We start from the raw sequence: 21,324 nt of genomic DNA on the forward strand, positions 1-21,324 counted from the left end.
TATGTCTCATTTATTATTATGATTGATAATTGTTACCAGTAGTAGTTTTATTAGTTGTAGTAATAGTAGTAGTAGTAGTAGTGTCATTGTTATATTAGAAGTAGTAGAAGTAGCTTCACAGTGTTTTATATTATAGAATAGCAGTCTGTTAAATTTACATAATGTGCTGTTTGTAAAATATGTTTTTTCCTCTTTTTCGTAGACACCACATTGCATCGCCGGCGTGATTGACCTGGGAAGTGTGGAAACCTTCCCAGTGTTCCAAGCTGCCCAGCGGGGTCTGATTGACCAGGATACGGGTCATATTCTGCTGGAGGCCCAGCTGATCACCACGGGGAGGCTCCTCTCTCCCGGCTTCCCTCTCGGCTTCTCCGTGGATGAAAGTCTTGCCGGAGGTCTTATCGATGATCATGCCTGGAAGTCCCTTTCGGAACTGGAGAGCGTTCGGCTTCTGGTGGAATCTGTGACGGGGGGCCAACAATCGAATGTTCACGCGGTAGCTATGGCCGTGGAATCTGGACTCGTTCAAGAGGAGGCAGGATTACGTATCCTTGAATTTCTAATGCGAGAAGAAGACTTGGAGCTCTTGATGTCCAGGAGCCTTCTGGACAGGCTTCAGTCCAGGTTTCAACGCAGAGAGCTGATAGATCCAAACACGGCGGAGAAAGTGAACTTTTCCGAGCTAATTCGGCGCTGCGTCCTAGATGATGACTCGGGTCTTCTCCTGTTTCCTGTCAAGCAACAACCCGGAGGAAGTGTCTGCCTGCGCTCCGGTCGAAAGGTCGGCATCTTCCGTGCCATTGAGGAAGGCCTGATCGATCGGCAAGTGGCCGAGCGGCTCCTGGAAGCTCAGCTTTTTGCCGGTGGGATCGTCGACCCCCGATCTGGACACCGACTCGCCGTACATGAGGCAACTCGCCACGGACTCATGGACCAGGATTTGGCTTGTTCCCTGTTTGTGCGACAGCTCAAGAACGGCGGGATTCTCGACCCCGTGACAAGAGAACGTTTGGATTTAGAGAAGAGTATAGCGCGGGACCTTCTCTCAGCTCCGATGTCTCTGTTGGTCCTCGAGTCCCTCTGGGCGTTTGTGGGAGTACTTTGGGCTGAATCTGGAGAGGTCCTGTCTATCGCGGAGGCTCTACAACAGGGAGTTATCTCTAGGGAGCTGGCACGAAACATCCTCAGGCAGCGAAGTTCTATTGGAGCGCTGTACAACTCAGAATCTCTCCAGTTGCTTCCCATTGAGGAAGTCTTGGAGCCGAGCGTCGTCCATATTCTCAAAGACATCCATTTACCAGATGTTCTCCTCAACATGAAACAGTCAGGCACGCCATCCCTGAAACGCCTGAGTTGGGGTTCATCCGGCTCCTCGTCTCTTCCTTGGGAAGCATTGGGAGCAGACGAGATGGATGCCGACCAAGAAGCGGAGCGCAAACTTCTCTTTCATCTCATGACTCACAGCTATGTGGACGCACAGTCCGGGAAACGTGTAGTGCTTTTTGACCCTGAGTTGCTGGAGTTAGTTAACACAGTTCAGCTGATGGCTGGAGACACAGCTAGCATAGACAAAGTTTTGGCAGTTCAACCACAGAACCAGATAGTGTCAAAAGGATTGCTTGTGGTGGAAGAACAAATTACTGATGGGCAAACTGAGGCAAAAGAGGGAACTTCCAATGGAATCACACAAAACGAAGACTTGGAGCCTTGTGGCACAGACACCCAACAAAACAGCTATGAAGCTAAACCTGAGTCTTTAGTAAGTGATAAGATTCGTTTCGACAGCTCATCAGAAATCGTTGAAGATAAAAGTACAAAAGACGGCAAGCTCAAAAGTCTTCAAAAGAAACCTAAAGACGAGATTGCACCTGAATCCAAACTCCAGACATTACTTGAGGCAGAAAACATTGAAAACATTTTGAAAGGTTCAGTAAACGCAGATTCCGATTCGAAACATTTGAGAAAACCTGACAGGGTTGATTCTGAGAAGTTCAAACAGGAAGCTTCAAGCCTAGACAAACTTGTGGTTGGTGTCCCTGAATCTGCATCTGAAGAGGAAGATGCTGAGCTGTCACAATTGGTCTCGGACCTCTCTCAGGGAGGTCTGATGACTGAAGATGGAGAAAAGCTGCTTCCGGACGAAGCTGTCGCTCAGGGCTTTCTTCCCGGTCACATGGCCGTGAAATTAATGGCGCGCATGGGATTGTTTGGCGGTTTCCTCGACGCCCGAAGCGGTGAGTCGCTGAGCATGGATGACGTCATGCAGGGGGGTTTCCTTGATGAAGATCTGATGTGGAGTATCCTAAAGTCAGATAAAACACTTGCTGGAATCATCGATGTGGAGAACAATCAGATATGTGGGGTAAGGGAGGCAGCTCAGGCTGGTTTGATTGACGGCAACACTGCGACTCGACTGCTCGAAGCCCAGGTCGCATCTGGAGGTATTGTAGACCTCCACAGGGATAAAAAAGTCTCAGTCACCTTAGCATCAAACCTCGGATTGATTGAGGATCATCAAAGAGAGGAACTTGTTGCACTTGAGAAGGCTTACAAAGGAAAGATGAGCGGAACTGAAGCCGCCCTCACCACAGCCAGTTTACAGCTTCAGATGGAAGGTGTCATTGACCCAGAGACCGAGTGTCCTGTTCCTCTGGATCAAGCTCTTGAGAAGCGCTTAATAACCCCCAAAGATGCATATCAAGTTTTGCTCAGACAGGTGGCTGAGGGTGGGATCATCCATCACGATTCAGCAATGAGGCTGTCGGTGTCTGATGCTGTGGAACGAGGTCTCGTGGATCGCTCGCTCGCTCCCGGCTTGGAGGAGATCGAGTTGGCTTACCAAGGTAAAGGCATCTGCTCAAACGTGGAGGCTGCGACTTTGCAAGCATCAACTGGAGCAATTTTCGATCCGCAGTCAGGATGTAGAGTCACATTGAGTGAGGCTGTTGCTCGAGGTCTCGTGGATGAGGAGGTTGCTAGTGAAGCCATGGCTTCGAGCACAGTGACACGGGGAGTGATTGACCCCCAGACTTCACGGATTGTTCCTTACGCTGACCTTGTCAGAAAAGGCAAGATAGACATCGAGACGGGCAAACGATTTTTGGAAGTGAAACCATTCAGCGGGATAGAGAACAAGCAAACGAGAATCCGCATGACACTTCCCCAAGCTTTATCCGCTAAACAAGTTGATCCGATTCCAGCTTTGAGACTGCTCCAAAGCCAGGCAGACAGCGGCGGAATTGTTGATATCACCACTGGAGAAAGGCTTCCTCTTCCTGAAGCATCTCAAAAGGATTTAGTGTCTGAAGATATGAGTTTGGAAATTGCTACCAGCCAGATTATGAAAGGGGGTTTAGTTAACCCAGCAACTGGTCAGCGAGTGTTGAATCTGAGTGACGCGGTTGCTTTGCGGCTGATTTCCGGTGAGGCGGCTTTGGAAATCCAGGAAAATTTGACTTCTTCAGAGATAAAAACTGATGACAGTAGTTCACCAACTATCACATCAGACCGCTCTGTTAGCCCCCAGGTACCTTCATGGGGTGGCGTAGAAGTAGGCGAGCCGCTGGAGACAGATCGGTCCATTGACCTTTTGAGTAATTTTGCTGCAAATGTTGAGAAGAGAATCCAGCGAGCCATACAGGAGGTTGTTCCGCAAATCACTCCAGCGGAGACAAGTGGGAAACCAAAGACTGTAGATGAATCACAGTTGAACACTGATGAGCAAAAAGAATGCACACCAGAAGGTTTGGTTGCAGGATCGATTGAAACTGATTTTGTTAAAGACTTTGAGGTAGACGACGAAGAAAAGTCAGATGGGCTACCTGGGAAGTTGCTGTGTGAATCCAGCGATGCGGGAAATACGACAGTTCACGACTTTGAGGTTTCACCGGCTGACTCCAGAGTAGACGGCAGTGAGGAAGAACACATAAAACCAAGTGATGCGGAATGTGAGATGAAGGAAGTTCTAGGGAGAAACATTAGGGAAAGAGAGAAGAATTTGAGCTTAGGACCGAAGAAGTTCCATAATGTTGATGAGCCACTGACTGGCTCTATAACAGTGGAGGAGAATGATGAAAACGAAGCAAGAGTGCAGCCAAAATTGCCGTTGGAAAAGACTGTATTGCAGAACCATAGCACTGATAATATTCCTAAATCAAAGGCTGCAGATAAACTCCAGAAAAAGGAAAGCATTGCTGAAGGTTTCAGAAAGGTTTCAGAGGGTAAACCTGACAAGTTGCAAGGTGACTCCACTACTGAGAGCAGTCCGTTGGTCCATGTTGTTGATGGTCCTCTGACTGACTCTCCAACAGTGGAGCAGAAGGATGACAAAGAAGAAAGAGTAAAACCAAGTGACAGTGAAAGTAGTGCGTGGTATGTCAGAGAAGCACTTGATGCAGAAAGAAAAAGAAATGGTGTTGAAACCGAAGCTCCTTCTGCCATGGAGCAGCAAGAGAAGGAGAAGGCAGCACGGCGGATAGTTCAGGCAAAGAGGATTCCTAAATCGACGGTTGCAGAAAAATCACAAATACTTCAACAGAGCCCAGATGGGCAAAAAAGTGCCCTAGGTGAAAGTTTAGTTCCAGAATCCATTCAAGTATGTGAAGCACATATTGACAAAGATGACAAAGATCTTGATAAAGATTTGAAAGATAAGGATGAAGAAAGTAAAGCCAAGAAAAAGAAGAGGAGTAAAAAGAAGGCAAAAGTGGTGGAAGAAGAATCGAAAACACAGCAATCAGAACTCAAACTTGAACCTGAAACGTATCAGCCACAGAAAGCATCTTCTGGTCATGGCAAGAAGATTGGAAGTCTTCAAGAGGACAGCACTGAACCTCATGCGGCAAAACAAAAACCCCAAAATCAAAATAGTCTTGAGGCGACTCACAACGAGGAGCAACAGAGACAAAAAGCTGAAGACCCTCAGTCTGTCCTGGTCCAATTTGAACAATCAGTCAGCAAACAGGAGGTGATTGGAAAGAAAAAGCCGGAGTTACCTCCAAAAATCGAGCAGAAATCCACCATGAAGCTGAACCTGAAGGTGTTTGAGGCTGGATTAAGCGACAAGGAAGTCAAGAAGCCCGAGACCACACATCAGGAAAAACCTCTCACCAGTGTTGACAACACAGACAAAGAGCAGCTTCTAGCCGCCAATCCCGTAGATAATAAACAAAGTAAGAAAACCAAGCGTTTAAAAACTCAGCATCTCAAAATACAGACGGATCCAAAAGAAAATTCTCAGTTCATGAAAGAACTGAGCAAAAAGACAGCCGAAATCATTTCTAACCGCTCATCTGAGAGTCCGACAACCAGTGGCGACACTGTGGTAACGCAAACCTCAATTACTTCGAGCCCGCTAGAGGAACCTAGATTTTACTCCGAGGAACTGAAACCTGACACCCGTGAGTCTTCTGCCACACAAGCAGAACATGAAACAGAACAACACCCATCACCTGTAGCTACTACCAAAAGTCTTGAAGTTAGCGCTCCAGAAATTGTACCGCTCCTCTCAGAAGAGCTTTCTGCTGATTCTGGACTAGCAGAACATCTTGAGTCGGGACCAGCCTTTGCCAGTCATCAAGCAGATGACGAGGCAGAAGTGACTTCAAGTGAAGATGAAGTGGGATCTGCTCCTGGAAAGGTATAGAACACCAAACGATTAGTTTGAGAAAAAATTGAGTGGCTCCAAGATGTATTCACTTTTTTTCTGTTCCCAAAGTCGTCTTTATTGCGTCAGGAGTGCTTAGAGCACGACCAGAGGATCATAGCACTGGTCTCCATGGTCAGACACACGGAGGTCCGGCTTAAGCAGCAACAGCAGCAGTCCATCGGACGCAGCCTCGTCGCCTTGGATGACATCATCAGGCAGACACAGGTAAGGACAAAATGAAAGGGTCAGGGATCAAAGATCATCGCTAGTATTGTAGTTTGACTGAAAAGAATTGTTAAATCTGGAGATCTATTCATTTGCTTTGAGGATCTGGATGTGGAGTTACGAAACCTGGAGCCGGAGGTCAGCACAGAAGTGAAGGCTGCCCGGAAGCTCTTGACCTCCCACCCGAGGGAGGTTCCTCCTCAACTACTTCTGGCTTTGGAGAAGGACCAGCAGAGCTTGACGCGAGCGTACCAGGCAGCCACAACACTTTCCGAGGACATCCTGCTAAACCTGCAAAACCACAGAAGTTCATACAAGGTTAAAAAAAAAAAACACTTAAGTTATAATATTTGAAAAGGTTTTCGGGAGCTCCAAGTGGGAACTGAAGGAGTTATCTTCATCTCTCAGGAGGTCCTGGAAGCCGAGCTGAAGTCTCTCGGAGGACGAGTTGGTTCTCTTCTGTCCTGGTTGAGAGAGACAGTGTCACTTGTAAAAGACAAAAGTGAAAATCCTGATGAAGATGTTCAACTTTCTCACCAGGCAAGTTTCATAATTCTACTGAAAAGTGAGCATAGTTTTTGAGACCCCGTTCTCAACCTTCTCTGTGGTGTCTTCAGTCCAGCCTGATGTCTCGCTCCAGCGACGTGGCCCAGGTGGCCTCGGATGTCCAGATTTTCGTCTCGGAGCGGGCGCAGGACCTGGCGCCCCAGCAGAGCAGGCATCTTCTGGGGCAGCTGCAGCAGTTACAGAGGGCCTTCCACAGCACTGTGGGACAAGCTCAGGCCCGAGCCGACGCTCGGCGCCAGCGGGAAACTAGATCTGACGTCCACCAAACGCTGAAGGACAGAGAGGTTTGCAAAACCATCAACGAGTTGCTTTCAAACTAACTCCCAAAACTACTGCTTATAAAACACTCCCGATTCTTTTTCTTCATCGTCATCTTGTTTGTGGTGGAGTCGATCCCAGCTGACCAATCACAATGCTTGTTGATTATATTGTTTCTGCCTGTGTGAAAATGGGCAGCAACAGTATTAATAATTAGAATATTTAGCGATAGCCCTTAATTCTTACATCCATGGCTGCAAAAACGCTACGATTCTCACAAGTAACAGGATAAAACGAAGGCTAACTGCTAAGCTAATGTGCAAATCAGAGTGGAAAGTAGTCACATATGCACAGTAAATCAATCGGTAAATAGACTTTTAATCAATATTTTTTAATTTGCACTACTGTTTTGAGGGGTGCGTTTAACTCATTCAATGCCAGGGACGTAAGTTTTTCTTAAATGTCCGGATATACCTAAGTATTAAATTGATACTTAAGGATCTGATTCTTCCAATATTCTCTGTGATTTTGTCGATTAATCGAATTGGATTTAACATTTTTAAATTTCCTACTGTTCTTTACTAAAATGGCATTATGTTACTTTGGCATTTAGAGGATTTTTTTCGTCTGAAAAATGTCACAAAATTGGTAAAAGTTAACACAAACAATCAGTGCATTTGCACTCGCTTAGTTATCAGTTTTCTGCTTTTGTGTTTTTCTTTGTTTTTGTTGTAATCCTTCTCATTTTTCCTTTTTGCTCGCGATATACGCTATTGCCGTAAAGCAATTCGAATGCCATATGAATTTTCGTCCATAACCGGAATTCCAACATACCACGAGGCCCCTGCGCCGCTTAAATTTATATGTGAATTTTCGTTTGTGTTCCTTATTGTCATGTGAAGGTTTTGAAAGTCATGTCGCCATTTTTTCCGCTTTGACTATCATCAAGCAAGCTAATGTCCTTCATTTAACTTCACAATCACAAGCATGTGATGCTACACGCGTGTTTATTAACATGTTTGCCTTGCTCTTGCAGATGACCGCCGACAGAAGCCGCTTGCGTTGCCGCGGTAACGGTTTCCTCACTCCGTTTTTTTTCCTCCTCCACGTTTCTATATGAGGACACTTCCAATAATAAAGATTTTTTTCTATTTGTGTCGTTTTTGTGTGATTGTGAGTGTGTATCTGGACACAATATGCTTATCACTTGGCACACACATTGCAGTTCTTTTTTTATTCATTTTTTAATTTTTTTTTCCGCCAGTAAACATATGCTGACATGTTGCTGTTTGTCTGTGTGTGGCGCTTCTTCCAATCTTCTCAGGTGGTCCAGCAACAGAGAGCGGAATGTTCTCACAAACTGGAAGATCTCAACGGCTGGTTGGCAGGAGCCGCCGCCGCCCTGGCCAATCAGAAAGCGGAATCGACCTCGGAATCGAACGATATGAGCGCCCTGCAGGACAGGCAGAAAAAGTTAAAAGTGCGAACATTTTCCTTTTTTTTAATTATTTTTTTTTTCTATATAGCTAAAGTCTTGGTTCGTGTCCCTTTTCCAGGAAGTCCAGAAGGACCTCCGGACCCGAGCGGACGACGTGGCCGAGGCCATCCGCTCGGTGGAGGAATTGCTGGCGGAGCGAAGGGAAAGCTTGAGCGCGGAGGAGCGGGAAGGCCTGCAGGTGGCGCTAGCGCAGTTGAAAGAACAGTACGCCAACCTGACGGAGGCGGCCAACGTGTCGGTGACGCAGGTGGACACCACCATCAATGCCACGCTGCAGCACAACACGCAGAAGGTGAGAGCGTGGAAGGCTAGTTTTTAAAAAAAATTTTTTTTTTTTGTTAGGGGTTATTTTCATTTTGTTATTTTTTATATTATTGTTTGTTTTTTCCCATTTTTCTTTTTCATTTACAATATTTTTTTCTTTTCATTTATGAAATAATTTTTTGTTTTAAATTAAAGCTATCATTTACAGTGCTTTTGTTATAAATGCTTTTTAGTTCTTCATAAATGTTTTTTATTCATTATGATTATTTTATTAAAAGTGTGTTTTTCAGTTTTTGATATCTAATGAATTTTTATTTTGTATTATACTGTATGTATTTCCTGGTATAGTGTTTTTTTTATTATATCATTTTGTACATTAAATATATTTTTTATTTACTACAATAGCATTTAGTGTGTCATAATTTAGTCATTATTTTTTTTTCATTATTATAGTGTTTACATTTTTCATTTTACAGTCTAGTTTTCATTCATGTTTTTGTTTTTTTTCTCTTTAATATTTTTTACTTCTTAAATATGCATTATGTTTTTCCACATTTTCCATTCTCCGTTTCAAAGCAATAAAACCTCCTCCTTGCACGGTTTATAATTTTCTCAGATGTTAGCAATTTATCTCTTCGATAGATTTTAAACCTTTGTATGTGTTAAATGTAATAGAAACACCGCAAGACCAAACATTTTCTGAGGAATAAAAATAAACGGAAATGAATAACCGTATAAATAAATGCATAACAGTAAGCAATCATTTGCTTTATTCGGGCCAGTATTAGTTTTCTTTAGAAACAAAAAAAAAATGTTCGCTTTTAGAATAACAAACGTAATATTTATGATCAACGTTTTTAGGCGAAAGCCTTGGAGGAGTTGCAGCAGACCCAAGACCAGATGGATTCCCTGCTGAAGGACTTGTCCTCCGCTCACAAATCAGCAACTCAAGACGTCACCGACCTGACTTCTTCACAGCCGGATGCTGCCGTCACGTCCCACACGGGGGCGCTGCAGGTCCTAATCTTCTCTGTTGTGGCATACGGTCCTAAAAAATACTCATCTTCATGAGTAACATTTGTTCTTCTGTGTGACACAGGCTGAGCTTCAGGAATTGCAGGCTCAGCAGGCCCAGATTCTCCAAATCAGCCAATCAGCTCGCTCGCTGCTTGACCAGCCCGACTCCACAGTTCCTCCTGAGGAGAAACGTCGTCTGAGGGCCACGCTGGACCGGCTGCAGGCCGAGCACCAGCAGAAGATACACAGCTGCCAGGTAGACCTCATTATGGACGGTGGATTCTCCAAGCAGTGGGAGAAGATTGTTGACTTTTTCCAGGAGCGGCTGCGAAAATCCGAGGCGTTGAAGGACGAGCTGGCAAAGTTTCTCCAGGAGCATGGGGATTTGGGCGCCTGGCAGGAGCAGAGCGAGCAGGAGCTGAGATGCTTGGGAGAGGGCGAAACCAATGCTCAGGAACTGAAGAACCGTCTGGAGGAGCACAGAAAGGTATAGTCATAACCTGGCACAAAGTGCAGCTGCTCCTACTTGCCTCTAGGTGGTGCTGTTCGCCAACAAATGTCAGAGTCCCATTTTTTTTATGCGGTTCTCAATTAATTTGGGTATTTCATTGGTGTTCCACAGCTGGCTGAGGACATCATCTGCCACAAGGCCGACCTGCGCTTTGTGTCCATATCGGGTCAGAAGGTTCTGGACTCCTGCCAGGGCGCCATGGAGCAGCGGGACGGCACAGGCGATTCTGCTGCTTTGGAGGCAACCAAGCAGCTGGTCACTGACAAGCTGCAAGATGCTAACCATAGATATACCTCACTCCATGCCAAGGTGAGAAATTTGCTGTCATTGGGTCTTTTTTTTTTTTCTTCAACAATCTTATTTTTTCCAACCGAACATTCATTGTTTTAATTTTGCCAAATAATGTGCATTTATATATTTCTTTTTATTCTACCCTAGCCAGTTTTTGTCAACTTTTTTTTTTCACTAATGTACCCATTTTTTCCTACAGGTGCATTTTTAGATTAAAAACATAAAAAAAACGAAGTTAAACAAAATGATGTCCCATCCATGTCTGATTTATGAAATTATGACTATCAAAAACTTGTTTTTGTTTTTGTGTGCAGTCATCAGAGTTGGGCGGGCGCCTGTCCGGCCTGCTGGAGCGCTACCAGCAGTACCAGGATGAGGTGGTCTCGCTCCACTCGTGGCTAAGCACCCAGGAGCAGAACCAAAGCATATCCAAGCCCGGCGGAGACACGGATCCCCAAAACCTGCAGGACACTTTGCGCCAGGTCCAGGTAATGCATTCTACGTGGTTCCGTGGTGCCAAATTCATCTGGCCGTATGAGACACGTAAAAATGTTTTTGCTTTGCGTTGGTTCAGGTGCTCCAGGACGAGCTGGCCGAGCGTTCGGTCCAGTTGGAGAAGGTCAAGCGAGCTGGAAAAGCTCTGGTCAGCGCCGACGAGTCTCCGTCCCTGAAGGCCGTGGACATTTTGTGTGCCGCAGGTCCGAAGCGCACCCTCCAGGCCTTTCCCGACAGAACCTCTGCTTCCATTCACTGTTCTATCCTCATTTTTTCCAGACGGTTTGGAGAAGAGGTTCTCATCTTTGTCGGCATCCGTTTCGGAACGGGCCGAGCAGCTCCAGACGGCCGTGGCCCAGTCTGTGAGCGTGCAGGAGGGTTTGAAGGCACTGTTGGCCTGGCTGGACTCGCTTGAGCTGGACCCCGCGCCTGTGGAGCCCACGTCTCAGGCTCTCCAAGATGCCCTCACTCAGAATCAGGTAGGACAAGTTTCTTTACAGTGTACTGTTTTCAATTAATATTTAACAATCAATTTGTTTAGAAAGTGATTGACAATTTGATCGTAAGATGAATAAAAACTTAAATAAATCATTCCTCCCTAGAAACTTCGTCAGGAGCTCCTCTCACGTCAAGGCAGCGTGGAGGCCACGCGAGATTCCGTGTCAAAGCTGCTCCAGGGCCCCGAAGCCTCCACGGCATCTGGCCTGCAGGGGGCGCTGGATCAGCTGACGCAGAGATTCGCCGCAGCCCAGGTCAGCCAAGCCCAGCGGGAGGCGGAGCTTAAAAGCTTGCTGCCCAGGCTGGAGAGCTACGAGCGGCTGTCCTCCGACCTGCGGGTCTTCATCCAGAGTCGGTCCAAGGTTCTGAGCCCGGCGGGCCAACCCGACCGCGGCGTGGGCGACTACAGGCAGACTGTGGAGGTCGGTCTTCAAAAAAAATAAAAAAATCCACATAAATATATTTGAGCATGCTTTTAACATGCTTTCGGGGTGTTTGTTGACAGGAAGTGAAGTCGGAGCTGCAGCAGGAAGCACCTCAGCTCAAGTCTTTTTGCACCCTGGCGGAAGAAGTATGCGCCTCGCAAGTTTTGGGTCACACGCAAAGCCTCCTCGGACACGTCAAAACCGTGTCGGACGACTTCAAGCAACTGGAGGACCACGTCAATCAAAGGTCAGAAAAGAGAACAAACCCATTCAATCCCAAGGCGTATTTATACGCCTTAGTTACTTTTTTCCCAGATATTAGAGTAAAAGGAAGATCTGAAAGAGCCGAGTTTCTTGGAGTTTTTTTTTTTTTCCCCCTTGCACGTGAGTTTTTGAAGTGTTGTGTCCTCCTAGCCTGTAGGGGGCAGCAAGATTATTACAATGAAAATTTACAAAATAACTAATAACTACACTTTACTTTTTATAAACTAGCGATCCTTGTTTATATTAAAAAATGCTAATAAACAAAACATACAAAAAACTAAAATGCTAATGCTGAGAAGCTATAACACCTAACTTGCAATTTTCTCCTTGATACAGATTGGCGGCCATTTTGGCTTGTGAGCAGCAGCTGCTCCACTTCCGCGGGCTCTCCGGCTCCCTCCTCAGGTGGCTCCAGTCGGCGCAGGAGCAGTTGCCCGCCAAGGAACTACCCCTGGACACGGAGGCGCTGCAGAGGCGAGTGCAGCAGCTGCAGGTGGGTCCCCCAATGCGCCACGTGGTCTCGCGCTGCCTTCAGGGACCTCCCTTGAATTCGATGACGCCTTCAGGAGCTGTTGAAGGAGTGGGAGACTCAGGCGTCCAGGGTGCAGGAGCTGAACAAGAGCGGCTCGGAGCTGGAGGCGCAAGTCATCGATATCACGGCGCCACAGAGCAAAAGTAGGAGCTGCCAGCTAATTACAGAATACTTTATAGTGGTTGTCATTTTTATTGTTTTTTTATTTATTTTTGTAACCTTTCACAGGTGCCCCCCAAATCAATGGCTCTGCTCCCGGGAGTGTCAACGGCATTCATACTTGTAAAGGTTCGAAGTTTATCTTAAGCAAAATTTGTCATTGTAATTCGTTTTTTGTTGTGCGTGTGTGGCACTGAATGAAGTAACTCCAATTTCTCACCTTCAAACGGATCCCGTTTCCTGTTCGTGTCTCGCCAGACCTGACGGAGATCCAAGTGGCCGTTTCCGACGTCAACGCCCGGCACGAGGCTCTGGGGGCGGAGCTTACGGAGCGCCTGGGTCGCCAGCAGGCCTCGCTGGAGCAGAGGCAACATGCCAGGCGCGGCGCCGAGGAACTCCACAACTGGCTAAAGGACAAAGAGACGAACCTCGCGCAGGCACACGCCGCCTCGCCTTCCAAGCCTGAGGTGGTACGCGCCCAGGCCCAGGAAAACAAGGTCATTAACTCATTCGCTGCCATTGACGGCTATAGACGTCAAAGATCCGTTTTCGCTGGATTAAAAGTTAATGATTATCACATCAACATATCTGTTGCGGTACTATAGGCAAAATGAACTCATATTTTAACAAAATAAGTCTACTAGCTCATTGCTTGCATATAATAGGAAACGCAATTGACAGGCTAACGGGAATTAGCATAGATAGATAGAAGGTCATTTAAAACGGAGCAATAACAATGACGTGGCATCGACTGATGACCAGGCGCTGCTGTCGGAGTTGGCAGAGCATTCGGCCAGGGTGGAGGAGCTGAAGGGAACCTTGAGGAAGCTCATCGCCGACAACCCCGATTCCCCCGAGGCGGACGTATGGAGGCAACAGCTGCAGGAGATCGGTATGTGTGACCAAGACATTTTAGAAACCGGCATGCAAGGGAGTCTTTTCATATCATCACCACGTAGCCATCACAAACTTAGACGAGCATATCTCTTGGCCGCGTTCCTTCAGAATCTAGTTGGCTCTCGACCAATCAGACGGCGTCGCGGCGACAGGCGGAGCTGGAGGCGTGCGCCGACCGTCTGGGCAGCTTTGCCGCGGCGGCCGCCCAGCTCGGCCCGTGGATGCGCGAGAAGGAGCTGATGATGAGCGTGCTGGGACCGCTCAGCATTGACCCCAACATGCTCAACACCCAAAAGCAACAAGTGCAGGTTTGTGTGTCAGACACACACACACACACAGATGCATTGGAATTATAATAGTACAACACAGGCAACATTTACTAAAAAAAAACCTTATTTAAAAAAAAAAAAGTGTACCTAATGAAGTGTCCGTGGGTGCATGTTAAGTCTTTAATTTTTCAAACTGTAAGAATTATCTTTAAAAAATTTAATTTAAATCCTAAAATGTTGTCTAAAGGTGTCAATATTTTAGTCATTGAGTCATCAAATTTTTCCTCTGAGGACGTAAGGGCTTAAATTTTATTCTTTTTTTTTCTAAATTTTACACACTGTCTCTTTAACAACGTGATATAGTAGTGAACACTTTTTGCTTTTTTATGCGCTTTCTAAAATTCCCTAACATGCCGCTAGATGGCACCAAATTCCTTTGTAATTCGTATTTTATGTCAAGTAAGATTAGTACAGTGTGTGAGAGGAAGTGCAAAGTTAAACACAACTGAATGTTACTTAGGCTCAAATTTTTTTCCCCACACTTTTCACACAGTTCATGCTGAGGGAGTTTGAAACCCGTCGCCCGCAGTTCGAGCAGCTCACCCGGTCGGCCGAGGGCATCCTCTCGCAAACGCAGGACCCCAAGGAGCTGGAGGAGGTCCGCTCCGATCTGGACTCCGTGTCCAAACAGTGGAGCGACCTGACGGGCGAGCTGGACAGGCGCTCTGAGCGCATCGAACGGGCGCGGGACACCGGCGGGCGCTACCAGGCGCTGCTGGGCGAGCTGTCGGCCAGCGCGGCGGCGCTCGCCGAGCGTCTGGACGGCCAGGCCGAGCTGAGCGCCCGGCCCGAGGCGCTCAGGCAACGCCTGCGGGAAACCGGGGAGATCCGCTCGGAACTGGAGAGGCGGCGCGGGCAGCTGGCCGAGGCCCGGCGACTGTGCGGCGAGCTCGGCGACATCGTGGCCGAGCCTTACCTGAAGGACGAGCTCAACAAGAGGCTGGAGAGCGTCAGCGCGCCGCTCAACAGCTTGGAGGAACGCGCAGGTGCCCCAAATCATCTCACAAAAGTGTGTTTGGTTGTTAATTAACTTGCGCAATCCAAAAGGCATTTTTTTTTTTTTTCTAAGGCTTAATGGTTTTGTTTTTTTCAACTGTTTGGCTAAATGAGGGTCTAAAAATGGCCGGCAATGAATCAAGTACTATAATAAATTACTTTAGAGTATTAAGTACTAAATGCTAAAAAAAACACTAATTAATATTGCTAACATAACATTCTCTGAAAACTGAGGTAGTGACCAATCACACTTTGCGCATTTCACATGACCAATAGGTGAGCTGTGATCCAAAATAAGTGGACTACGCCTAAAAATGTGTCCCAACGTTTTGCCTTGTCCCCAGCGGACGGTCTGTCTCAGCTGCAGGCGGCGCTGTCCTCCACGCAGCAGTTCCAGCAGATGTTCGATGACGTGCGCTCGTGGCTGGACCGGCAGGCGGAGCTCCGGGACCCGTCGTCGGACGCGCTGCCCTGCCGCCCCGAGGCGCTCCGCTCCCTCCTGTCCTCCGCCGCCGAGCTCCAGCGCGCCGTGGCCGCCCAGCGCGGTTCCTACGAGCTGATCCAGGCCGAGGCCGCCTCGCTGCTGGCCGCCCTGCCCGCCGGCGGGGACGAGCGCGCCGCTCTGCAGTCCCGCCTGACCCGTTTGCGGCAGGACTGGGAGGACGTCAACGGGAATCTTTCGGAGCGGGAAGACCGACTGAAGGCCGCCCTGAGCAAGGCGGAAAGCTACCAGCGCCACAAGTCCGACTTTGCGCCCTGGCTGGACCAATGCGAGGAGAAAGACGGCGAGATCCGGCCCTCGCTGGACCCGATGGGTCTGGATGAGGCCCTGCAGAAAGCCAGGGGTCTCGCCCTGGACCTGGAGAAACGACAACCCCTCTTGGAAGCCTTCAACGCCGCCGCCGATCAGCTGCTGGAGCAGTGCTGCGTCGGGGATGACGAGGTACACGCCGTGAAAACCGCCACATACACAACACTCTTGTGTACCAGCGAGAAATTGATCTTTATTTTGACCAGTTTTTATGGACCGGTTCCGAATATCGGTAATCGACAACCGATATTTAAATCCGGTATTCAGTTCAAGGAATCAAGGAATATTTGTTGCAGTAAAATTGCTCAGGATGTGTTAACACAGAAAAAGAGTAAAATAGCTGTTAAAAAATAGTAAAAACATCATTAGCGTAGTTGGCATACTAGCTTAACCAACATATGATGCACAAGTGTATGGTAATGCAACGATGCCCAGTAGGCACTTAACTTGAACATTTTAGAAAGAATTAAAGTCACTCTTTGGCATTTTTACAATCATAAATGGGCTTGAATACGGATAGTGCGGAACCGTGGAGGTCCAAGACACTAACAAACTTGAGCTATGTTGCGAGGAAAAGAACGGCTAGACTGGAGTTGCATTCACTGACCACTCACGGTGTGGGAAATTAGGCTGAACCTATTACACTAAACAGCAGAAAGTACAGGTAGTTAAAAAATGTGGGCTTTGTTACAGCCGTATATGGCTTTCACTGCTGATTGGCTCTAGCTCTTGTATGGCTGACCAATCAGATGCTGTCATGGGCGGGACAGTGCTGGAGCAAGTCTTCACTACAGACCTGGTCTTAAGTTTAATTTAAAAAAAAAAAAAATGGCCGATGCTGACACTCATCATTATGGCGAACATCAGTGAAGATAATTGGTCTACCCCTAGTAGAATGAACCAACGTTCTCCCTGTAGATCCGAGACGAGAAGGCGCAGCTAAACCGGCGCCTGGACGCCCTGGGCGAGCGTCTCCTGGGCCGCACGTCGCAGCTGGAGGAGCTCTCGGCTCGCCTCAAGGAGTTCGAGGACGGCCGGCAGGCGGTGGAGAGACGCCTGGAAGCCGCCAAGCACCAGATCGAAGTCCAGGAGGCGCTAGGACCTCAGGTACTTGAAGACACTTTTTTACTTTTCAACCACCCACTTTTTTATGTGATGTCTTATTCTCTTGTTCAAACATCTTAACGTGTCCCATTTCAGGCATGTAGCGCCAAGAGCCTGGAGAGGCTGAGGAGCCAGCAGGAGAACCTGGCCTGCCTGCAGCCTCAGGTGCTCTATCTACGGGATCTGGCTCAGGGGCTGGTGCAGGACGCCCCCCAGAGGCCAGAAGGCGGCGCCGAGGGCGCGCAGAAGCTGCAGGAGCAGGCCAAACACACCCAGAGCGAGTTTGAAGACGTCAGCAGCAAGGTAAGAATACATGTATTGTGCATCTCCGTTTATTTTGATATAGTTAGTTTTATATAGTTATACTATTACTAGTATCCATTACTTTAGTGCATATATTCCTAAAGTACACCTTACTCCCTGAAGTAATTGCGTTATTACTTTAGTAATTAAAATAATTACTATTACTTTCGTACAAAAGTATTTCTTACTCTTGCACTTCACGGTAAAGAATTAATTAAGTATTGAAATACCCAAAGTAATTGATTAATTAGTGCAAGCCGTTTTTCAACCCTCCTTTTAGCCAAGCACTTGAACAACCCTTAAAAAAACGTAAAAATATGTCTTTGAAATGAAGTCAAAATGAATTTCAACGTCACATTTTTGCTCCCTGACATTTAAGTATTGGCCGTGTGAACAAAACCGGAGCAGCAGCACATACAAACAGAAAATGATACGTTACAATTTTACAGTCTGTGAGCAACAAATTACATTAAAACCATAAAACGTAATAAACCGATGGAAATTGAAAAAAGCTCACTATGTGGCTATTTAAAGATCGCATTTGTGTGAATTAGCCTAGCATGCTAGTTGAATAAGTGATACTGCACAGCTGAGCTATGCAACTTAAAAGAATGGTGCACCGCATAAATCACAGTGAAAAAAAACAGAGCTACAGAAGCAGTTTGGCTTTTTGACTTCCTGCGCCCGTATATGGTCATTGTGGACTTTGGCGCATGTGAAATGTAAACTAGTGTTTGGCGGCAGCCGCCCTGCTGTATTTACATTTCAACGGTCACTTCATTAGGCACACCTGCACCCGCTTTTTTATGCTAGGCTAGTGCGGCTAATGTTTTGAGCCGTCAGTGCAAAGCTCTTGTCAAAACGAAGTCCAAAATGATCCGGTTTGATTTCCCGTGTCTCCCATCAGCTGGAGGAGTGTTGCGCCACGCTGGAGTCGCGTCTGCACGGCGTGGGCGAGGTCCAGTCGCACGTGCGCGACGTCTTTTCGCGCCTGGCCGAGCTGGACGACGAGCTGGACTCGCTGGGACCAGTGGGGCGCGACGCCGACTCGCTGGCCTCGCAGGCCGAAACGCTGGGGGGCTTCCTGGCCCGTCTGGGTCAACTCCGCCAGGAGCTGGAGACGCACGGCGCCGGTTGCGCCGCCATGCTGCGCCGAGAGGGATCCTCGCCCGACCTGCTGGCTCTCAGGCGCGAGACCGAGGCGCTCGCTCGCCAGGCTGGCAAGGTGAAACAAAACTTCAAAATAGATATAAAAAAACTACAAACCCTATTAAATAAATTAAGTTTTACATAAGAAAATATGCTAATATTCAGTAAAACAAAAGATTAAAATGTATGTTTACACATATATATATATATATATATATATATATATATATATATATATATATATATATATATATATATATAAAGGAGATTGACCAGTAAAAGATTGTTGACTTTCGTGCACAAAATTGAAAAGAAATCTAAAAACGTACATTTTCTGATGTGGAGAAAAGTGCTAAAAATGTGCAAAACCTGCGTCCCGCAGCTAAACGAGCGCGGGCAGGCGCGCCTGGCGCTGATTCGGGACGCCTCGGAGCGCGTGGCCCACTTCTACCGGCTGACGGGCGAGCTGCAAGGCATGCTGGGAGCAGCCGAGGAGGCGCTGAAGGCGCAGGCGGCCGTGGGCTCCGAGGTGGACGTGCTCAAGCAGCAGCTGCACGACTTCAAGGTCGGACCCGTTTTCCTTTCTGCTCCTCTTCTTGTGTTTGCCACTTGTGACCACGCCCCCTTTTTCATTACTAAAATAGTAGCAATCTGTCGCCAGCTCACCATTATTTTTTTTCAAATTTCCAAAATGTACATTATTCAAGTTCAAATAGATTTACAGAATGCAGAATATTGCAAACTGTACTGGGAAAAACTTCATAAAAAATTAGCCAATTGAAAATGACACAAACGTATTAAAAGTTAAATAAAATATATGTATGCTCTAGAGATCATAATACATGTACAGAAGTGTAAAAAAAAAAGAGTATATCTTCTCAAAAATGTATACCAATTTTACAAAACAGTTAAATATTTTATAATAAAAATACATTTCTATCTATTACTTGGGAATAAGCCATGAGATTTTCGCATTTAGAAGGAAACCAAAAAAAAAAAAAATCTTTAGTTAAGAAGAATTTTTCCACGTGTTTTGTTATGATTGACCTATCCCCTCAGTTTTTTCTCAATAAATGAAACTAGTCCCCTGGGGCGGTGATTTATTCAAAACTTTGCAACAAAAAGTAGCATATGACCCTAATAACAGCTCGCCGCGTCGTGATTGGTCCATTTAAATCTTGAAGGTGACCATCTTGTGTCCTTGTGTTGCGCTTGAAAATGTGGACGCGACCACAGGAATGCGCTTTACAGGCGCCACTCTTTGCCTTTTTATTACTTTTTTTTTCTGAGGCGTGCATGCCGCCCTTTCGGTCGCCACGCCGTCGCTAAAGAGCACATTTTATGGCTGTGATGTCACTTCCTGCGTGTGTGCGATAGGGCCCGTGAGAAATGATCGTGCCCGTGTGTCGTTTTCCAAAATGACGGATGGCTATGATGTGACGCGGAATTTGAAACATTCAGGCATACTTTTCTTTCTGCCGGCGAGTGAAGAAAAAGAACATGCGTGCCTCGGCTGCTGCGGAGGAGGATGGAATAGCGCCGGTCTCCATTTTCACAATCCAATACTTTCTCCTCGTTCTGCCGCTTTGTCAAACTCGCGCATATTTCACACGCAAGATGTCTGGGATTGAACTTACCCAGCTGAATCACGATGAGTCACCGAATGGCTGCTTCGAATCAAAATGGCCGACTTTCTGTGTCTTTCAGGCATAGCTTTTTTTTTTTTTGAGGGGGGGGCTGTAGATCTACTTATGATAAACTTGCCTACCAAATTTCATGACGATAAGTAAATCAGTCCGGTATTGGCGGCTGGAAATCTTAAGGACTCCTAAAAATGACTAAATCAGCCATTTCCAACCAAAATGGCTGGCTAGCTGTGTCCTTTCAGGGATTACTTCTTGAGACTTTTTTATGGGTCTACTCATGATGGACACGCCTACCAAATTTCATATTGCTAAGTGAATCTGGAATCGGGGGCTGAATTTTCAAAGAGAAAAAATTGAGAGAAAATTTTTAAAACTAGCCGATTCCAACCAAAATGGCAGACTAACCGTGTCTTTTGAAGCATGGCTTTTTGAGACTTTTTTGTGGGTCTACTCATGATGGACACGTCCACCAAATTTCATATAGCTAAGTGAATCTGGAATCGGGGGCTGAATTTTCAAAGAGAAAAAAAATTTGAGAAAATTTTTAGGACTCCTTCAAATGACTGAAACTAGGCGATTCCAACCAAAATGGCTGACTAACCATGTCTTTTGAAGCATAGCTTCTTGAGACTTTTTTGTGGGTCTACTCATGATGGACACGTCTACCAAATTTCATATTTCTAAGTGAATCTGGAAGCAGGGGCTGAATTTTCCAAAAGTCAGTTTGGAAAGTTTCTTTAGGGAGACTCATGGAATTGAAAATTTCATTTTCCAACCAAAATACCATAATGGCTGACTTCCTGTGTCTTCATGTCGCTAAGTGGAACTACCTCTAGTTTTTTTTAGTTTTTTTTTTTTAATTCAGGATTAACTTTAGAGTCTTGACATGGGGCGGGCTGTGTCTTGGCTGAGGTAGGAGGGGGATTGGGGTGGTGGTGGGGTGTGGGGGGGGGTCCACATGGGTTTATGATCAAGTTTATGTCTGGATGTCGTTAAGAATAGCAGCCAGGAGGCCTCATTATCCTGACGATATGTGGGGCAAAGTGTGTTAAACATTTGAAAGTGCTATTAAAACTCCTATGTGGTAGTAGGAAAAATCACCCCCCCCCCCCCCCAATCCACCCCTCCCTTGTCACTCTCCGTGTGCATGTAAGTGATCCCCCTCTATTCCAAAATCTGTCTGGCCTCCCATCCCCCAATGGTCCCTTTCCCCAATCCACAGCCATGATGTCATCTTTTTGGGGGGGGGCGTTAATGGGGGAGGTCATGGAGGGAGTGAGGTGTGCTCGTTTCCTACCAGACTTTCATTTAAACATGGCCGCCGGATGCTTTTGATTCCTCGCCGGCTTTTTTTGGGTGGCGCAGGAATCTCAGCTGTCTGCACACACACACACACACACACACACACACACATTTTAGGGTGTGGCACCCCCCCCCC

General features: G+C 46.7%; 1 protein-coding gene across 1 annotated transcript in view; it reads left to right on the plus strand.

Moving 5' to 3' along the window:
• The window catches only part of macf1a (microtubule actin crosslinking factor 1a), a 129,660-nt gene that overhangs the window by 61,527 nt on the left and 46,809 nt on the right, over positions 1-21,324 (plus strand). The window contains 28 exon segments of the mRNA XM_088404550.1: positions 203-5,638; positions 5,717-5,872; positions 5,975-6,190; positions 6,281-6,443; positions 6,446-6,723; positions 8,022-8,177; positions 8,254-8,487; positions 9,321-9,476; positions 9,559-9,732; positions 9,796-9,963; positions 10,099-10,296; positions 10,593-10,766; positions 10,853-10,976; positions 11,053-11,252; positions 11,376-11,693; positions 11,777-11,943; positions 12,297-12,453; positions 12,527-12,635; positions 12,721-12,780; positions 12,910-13,148; positions 13,414-13,543; positions 13,657-13,856; positions 14,371-14,863; positions 15,218-15,816; positions 16,603-16,791; positions 16,885-17,091; positions 17,999-18,316; positions 18,623-18,805. Coding sequence (XP_088260676.1) covers positions 203-5,638; positions 5,717-5,872; positions 5,975-6,190; positions 6,281-6,443; positions 6,446-6,723; positions 8,022-8,177; positions 8,254-8,487; positions 9,321-9,476; positions 9,559-9,732; positions 9,796-9,963; positions 10,099-10,296; positions 10,593-10,766; positions 10,853-10,976; positions 11,053-11,252; positions 11,376-11,693; positions 11,777-11,943; positions 12,297-12,453; positions 12,527-12,635; positions 12,721-12,780; positions 12,910-13,148; positions 13,414-13,543; positions 13,657-13,856; positions 14,371-14,863; positions 15,218-15,816; positions 16,603-16,791; positions 16,885-17,091; positions 17,999-18,316; positions 18,623-18,805 — 11,202 coding nt within the window.

This window comes from Hippichthys cyanospilos, chromosome 21 (assembly GCF_059441005.1).
Source record: "Hippichthys cyanospilos isolate Australia breed blue-spotted pipefish chromosome 21, RoL_Hcya_1.0, whole genome shotgun sequence".
Classification (NCBI taxonomy): Eukaryota; Metazoa; Chordata; class Actinopteri; order Syngnathiformes; family Syngnathidae; genus Hippichthys; species Hippichthys cyanospilos.